Here is a 6,423-nt window from a genome sequence, read left to right on the forward strand (position 1 = left end):
TAACAATCAACACAAACCGAGTGCTGGATCAAGCTTACCTGGAGCGCAGCAAACGCAGTTCTCTCTGTCACACAAACCGGGAAATTCTGTTTCCCAACAGTTGCCAGGACTCGTGCAATAGCCAGATATATCTCGGCAGGCCTGAGTTTCATTACAAGCTGAAAGGAACAGTTGCATTTTGAGTAAATTTGGTAGGGAACTGAGACTGAGTGAATGTAAGTTGTTAATTTATCTTAGATAAAATGAACTGTATTCTCCATCTAAATGGTCAAGGTAATAAATTCTGAACGTTCTTCATTTTGTTTATATCTGAGTAAAATCGTTCTGAGAGACCGCGAGCGGATGAGGTTACCTGGAAGCCAGCAAGTGCTTTTCTCTCCAACTCGCAAACAGGGGGATTTCACACCATCACAGGTGTCTTGGACTTCAAAGGACACTTGAAATTTCAAATTACAGAATGTAACTGTTTACAGAATTGACAGACGGATATAACCTATTTCCTTTCCCACCCTCTGTTATTTTTGCACTGACAGACCACAGCTGTTGCAAAGCCGACTAAGGGAATGAATAAAGCAATGACCTCATCTAAACATCGGACAAATGGGTGTCCCAATTTCTATCATGTTAGGATTAACTTTTTTTTAGGGTCTGTTGGAGGAAGCAAGAGCTTATGGAAGATAAAAGCCAGCTTCACTTGACAAGAACAATAGATTTCATCAAACTGACCTGGAAAGAGGGGCCTAGCCATTACTTGCTATGTTCCCCAGTGGCTTAGGTTCTGATGCATCTGAATGAGACATGTCTGACTGCAATAGCATCCAGCTAATAGACAGTAGAAAAGAGGGTTCACGATGTTGTCCTAATTGTACTGATGTAGGAATGCAAGAAATGGCAAGAGCATAAGAACTCGTTTCCATTGAATTTCTTCAGGTTCCAAAAAATCAAAAAGTACTAAATATCAGATCAGTGGTAATTTTTTCCAATATCGTTTACCGGAATAACAAAGTAATTATTTACTGCACAACTACTTCTAATGTATGGTTTTCATGTTTAGTTTTGGTTGAATTTTTTCATGCAGTTCTGTATATAAAAAAATTCAGTATGAAAGTCTCATTTGAAGTACTCTACGGCACATTCAGTCCTAAAATATAAAGTGGACTGAAATTTTATCATCTTAAGCTACTTCAGAATACACACACATGTGTGTGTAGATTATATATACATATATATATATATATATATATATATATATATATATATATATATATATATATATATATATATATATATATATATATATATATATATATATATATATATATATATAAAAATAATACATTTATAAATATGATGTAATATGACAAAATATTATATATATTTATATAAATATATATATAACTACCAACAATCCAGATGGATGTAACCTGACAAAATGTTAACGTTTTGTAAACATTACAACTATCCAGATGGATTCTCTTGAAAATGGCATTGTTTCGGTCACTGCCTTCCACAGTCAGTTTTCATGCTAAGGAGTCAAGGTAATTGGAATGCTCTTCACTTTCTGATGATTTCTGAATTAGTTCTCTTCATGATATGAAAATGTCATTTCATATGTCTTAGCCTTTATAATTGGTAATAATGTCATTTACTGAAACAACACAAAACTGTTCTCATTTTGTCACGTGCAAAAATAAATAAAATTTAAAGAAATGGTATTCTTGTAAGATTCAGAAAAATGAGAAGCTTTAAACAAAGAAAGAAATATTGGGATGAATTAAGGGCAGCATAAGTGTTCTGCACCAAAATTCACTCGACTCAAAGGAACGAAAATTGTTCCTTTTGTAACGATCAACACAGAGTGCTGGATGAGCTTACTTGGCCAGCAGCAAGAGCAGTTCTCTCCAGCACACATCTCTGGGAGTAATAGACCATCACAGGTGTCAGGGTTCGAGGTGCAATAGCCATGGATATCCAGGCAGGCCGTTGTGTTGTCGCAAGCTGAAAGGAACAGCCGTGTTTTTAGTGTCTCCGTTATTGTGCTGAATCTGAAGGAAATGTATGTTTTCAGTGGAAACAAATCATCTAACTGTTTTACTAGAATGCAAGGCAGATACACGGGTCTAATTAAAAGAACTTTCTTTTTCGAATGTTTGTTTACAAATTCACTGAGAGTAGGTCAGTTTACTTTTGACGTATTGGTGATTAATGAAAATACGTATTAATACTAACATGAATCAGAGTCATTATATTACAAAGAACCGTTTTAACAAAATAAATAATGAATATAATGCACCTTGATAATTATGCCTATCTAAAATACCTTTTCACGTGGGATTACTGGTATTTTGATGAAGAATGATAGATTTAAAATGGCAGCCTTTACGATCTCCGTGATCTCAGATAAAATGACTAGCTTACATCACTGATTTTCAGTTTGCGATTACCTCCTCTGACTGTTGAACAAAAAGTCTATCCGATATTTTATCAGCACTAGGCTACCTACACTTTTCCCCCAAAGCTTTTTGAGGGAGCAAGATCTTATGCTTAAGTTCTGCCTAATTCTACAACAGCAACAGGTTTTACCAAGTTCACAACGAAAGCAGGGCTTAGCCACTTACCATATTCGAGACAGCAATTGCAGCCATTTTCGCACAGACTTGGGTCCGGATACGTCCCAGGGGGACATGTCTGGTTGCAAAAGCCTCCAGCTGATTGACAGTAGAATGATGGTTCACATGGCTGTCCTAATTGTATTGAGGAAGAAACGCAAGTAATGGCAAGAAGATTAGTATGGCAAGAAGATTAGTACACGATCACAGTAAATTTAGTCGGGTTTCAAAGTGTTAAAATACTTAAATATCGGATCAATGTTAATATTTTCCACATCGTTGACTGAAATTACGAAACAAATGCTTGACTGCTTAAGAACTTAAAACAAAAATAACTTGAGGTTTGGTTTTCATTATTTTTCCCTTTTCAGTGCTATCAATATTTGCAAAATAATATTAAGACGAACAGAAATTATCCATGGCTCATTAGAAAGCCCAAAAATGCTGGTGCGCATTCTGTGGGATGGTTGGAATTCTGGTGCATGATGTTAGTTCAGGATATTGAAAAATTCTGAATTTACAAGGCGAGGTCAACGGCACGAGAGGACCAGGTAATTACCAGCCTACATCTACCTGTGTACTAAGTCTCATAAAAACAAGAGCAAATTAAGATACTGAAAATTTAATTGACCGGATACCATGAGCGATATGTGAATGCTACAAATATTGATAAGAAATAAAGAGAAAAATGACAAGTAAAACTTGAAAATGGCCTGTGATCTTCAAAATATTGCACGGTCCCGAATATCCAAGACCAGTGAATTAAGAAAAAAGTTCATTCACCTGGTTGGACACCCGAGTTTCACGAATCTCATAGTAATCGAAGTTTAAGATTTCATAAATTGGTAATCAATTCTCTGTCTTGAAATCTGGTTTGGGACGTGTGGCCCTTTGAAAGTGGACCGAAATTGTTTCTCACAGCGTCTGAATTGTGTATAGAACAGACCTAAAAAAGTATTTAATTTGATAAAACACTGTCTAGGTCTAAATGATTTTTTAAGATATGCAACGCGATTAGTGATATTCAAAACACATTTTGTGCTGTTTTGAAGTGAATCGACTATATTTCTTTAAGGATGACTGACGTGGAATTTTGTCTCGCTTTTCAGACATGACGTTGATTGTCGACTAAACGAAAAGTTTCATGTTCTTATTCAATCGAGCTTTCACAGAGCATTCCACTGGCCGTAGAAGATTTGTACTCACTTGGAACGCAACACACGCAGGAATCACCGACCACATCCCAGCAACTAGCTCCTGGTAGCGGCTCTTCTCCCTCAGCACAAGTCTTCCTGCATGTTCCGTTGTTGGCAGCGCACTCTTCACTCAGTAGGCATTCTTCTGTTAAATAACAATGGCTGTGATAATCACAGAGATAAACAACCACTGCAAAAAGTACAATGATTATGTTAAAAACAAAAAATGGTCAAATAATGATTATCGTTCACATCGATCTGTTCGAGCTATGGACTAGCAACAAACGTCGGTTTTATCTCATCTGTCCACCACGGAAATAGATTTGGCACATGCTCATATGTAACTTGTGATTGGTTAAAAATCAGCGTTTCCGATATCGTTGACTTATTGTGATGAATATCAAAACTATCTTCAGAAAGAAAAAACGTTGTGACTTACAATGATTATACTTTATCTCACACGGCATCAAAAAGGAGGTAGATTTGATGACCAGCTCCCATCTATAAGATTTCCGTCGAATTCAAACTTTATTTGTACAATTTTTAGCATAGATAAAAATAACCATATTATGATGAAGTTATATGCATTTGTCGTAAACGCAACCATATTATGACCTTTTATGACGTTGACTGATAGAATACGAACTTATTATCAACGAAAAAAAAATTACACTATAACATATAGCAAATATATTATTTCCGAGGTAGAGTCAAAAATTAAAGGACGTTTGTAAGCTTTAATTATTGTATATGAAAGTATGTGATAAAAGTCATAATATATAACATCAACAAAATTTACATGGGAACATGGCAGAGGTGGGTTGATATCGACTCTAAAAATACAAATACCTGAGTTCAAAGGGAATTTGATCAGTGAGCCAGTATCAACTTATAAATGATATTATGCCAAGAGAAAAGGCGTCACTGTAGTCCTGAGTTCTTTGCTTTCGTTGGTCGAGTCCATGGACGAAACTTATTATCAACTAAAAATTCATCGGTAACATATATGAAAATATATTTGTTCCGAGGTAGACCAGAATTGTATATTGAAGGACCTTTGTAGCTTAATGCTTGTATATGAATCATGGTGATGTGATAAAAAGTCATAACAATGGCTAAATTTCATGTTGATTTCGACATGGTTAGCTGGCAGAGGTGGGTTTGATATTGACAAGAAAAGTAAAAGAACCTGAGTTCGACGGGAATTTGTAGATGAGCCAGTATCAACTTATACAAACTTGTTGGCTGTAGTAAAGCCCATCGTTGTTAGTCCTGAGTTCTTGTATATGATCAAGTTCGTCGTTCCTGTGCTTGACTTGTTACTTATTATCAATAAAAATCGTCATGTTTAAGATAATTAGGTGAAAATAATCATTATGAATTACCGAAGAAATATTTTGCATCTTTATTGCATATTAAACGATGTTTGAAACACTGATAATGCCAATCATATGAATCAGTGATGTGCGTATGCCACATATACCTAATACGTACGTTGGTGGTATAATAGATAATAAGCGGATATATATTTATATATATATGTTTTATATATATATCAATAACTATATATATTATATATGACTATATAATAGCTATATATAGTTTGCAATGAATTTGAAAGTATTTCCAAAGAACAGTGAATTTTAAAGTATGAAATTGAAGAACTGATATGCAAAATATGATTATGAAGAGAGAGAGAGAGAGAGAGAGAGAGAGAGAGAAAGAGAGACGCGGTGTTGATAACTTGAAATGATGAGCCATGAGACCAAGTAAATTGAGTTTGACCACAACCAACGTCGAGTTATGGGAAAGTAAGGAGGAGCTAAAGGAATGATTAAATGAAAAGGTCAGCAAAATTGACCTGATTTGTCCTTTGCCAAAGTGGGAGTTGAAATTGAACCATTAAGATTAGAGTCGACTTCCTCAAGGAGGCGGAGTTTTATTCAACATAGGTCCAGAGTTCATTCTGATCAATTTTTAGTTAGAGTTAACTTGAACCCTTTTTGGGTAAGATCTGTGTCGCTCTCCTCTCTGACATCAAGAGAAATTTCTAAGTCCAGTGTGGCTGGCCGTGTGAACAATTTAGTGTTATAAGAATAAAACTTAAGAAGTGCCCGGTGAATCCATTACCCCTCCCTCCTGAAATAAGTTATACAGTGTGAGAAGAATTATTTACCAAGTGAATAACAACAGACAGAAGCAGAGTCATTCAAACATTGGGAACGCATACCACAACATAAAAGTGCATATGCGTAATATAAAACTGGTGGCAAGCTTGGAGGGATTTCGCACAGCGCGCATTTGAAAAACAATAAATGTTCACGGCCCTAGAGAAATTTACAGAGACTGGAGAGTGACTGCGCTAATAACTAACTCTCAATTTAAAAGCGCAAATAATTTCAAGACGGTCTTCAGCACTAGAAACATCAACACAGCATTAGAAGGTAGCAGAAGGGAACGAAGCAGAACGAAATATTCCACGAAGCAGCGAAACTTTTTGCGTCGATCGGAGTGAAAAATTGACAGCGGTAAATCTCTGCCAGTTTGAAGTTTCCGAACGTTCGCATAAGATCAACAAGAAATTTAGTTTAATAATTAACTATTACAATAATAAGAAC

At 35.6% G+C, this 6,423-nt stretch overlaps 1 protein-coding gene across 1 annotated transcript; it reads right to left on the minus strand.

The window, feature by feature from the left end:
- Positions 1–1,848: 1,848 nt before the first annotated feature.
- LOC136852253 (uncharacterized) lies at positions 1,849–3,952 on the minus strand. Its single transcript, XM_067126706.1, has 3 exons — positions 3,816–3,952; positions 2,619–2,744; positions 1,849–1,998 (listed from the first exon to the last, which is right to left on the minus strand). The coding sequence occupies exons 1-3, from the start codon at positions 3,849–3,851 to the stop codon at positions 1,849–1,851; spliced, it is 312 nt and encodes a 103-aa protein (XP_066982807.1). The 5' UTR covers positions 3,852–3,952.
- Between the last annotated feature and the right edge of the window lie 2,471 nt (positions 3,953–6,423).

Source organism: Macrobrachium rosenbergii, chromosome 25 (assembly GCF_040412425.1).
Source record: "Macrobrachium rosenbergii isolate ZJJX-2024 chromosome 25, ASM4041242v1, whole genome shotgun sequence".
NCBI lineage: Eukaryota > Metazoa > Arthropoda > Malacostraca > Decapoda > Palaemonidae > Macrobrachium > Macrobrachium rosenbergii.

What these genes read in the sequence shown, in the direction of transcription:
- LOC136852253 (XM_067126706.1), bottom strand. Translation starts at nt 3,851, where the DNA reads ATGTGGTCGGTGATTCCTGCGTGTGTTGCGTTCCAA. An exon ending in CTGCGTGTGTTGCGTTCCAA is followed by an intron (nt 2,745 to 3,815) that starts GTGAGTACAAAT and finishes CAATACAATTAG; the next exon opens with GACAGCCATGTGAACCATCA. An exon ending in CAATTGCTGTCTCGAATATG is followed by an intron (nt 1,999 to 2,618) that starts GTAAGTGGCTAA and finishes TGTTCCTTTCAG; the next exon opens with CTTGCGACAACACAACGGCC.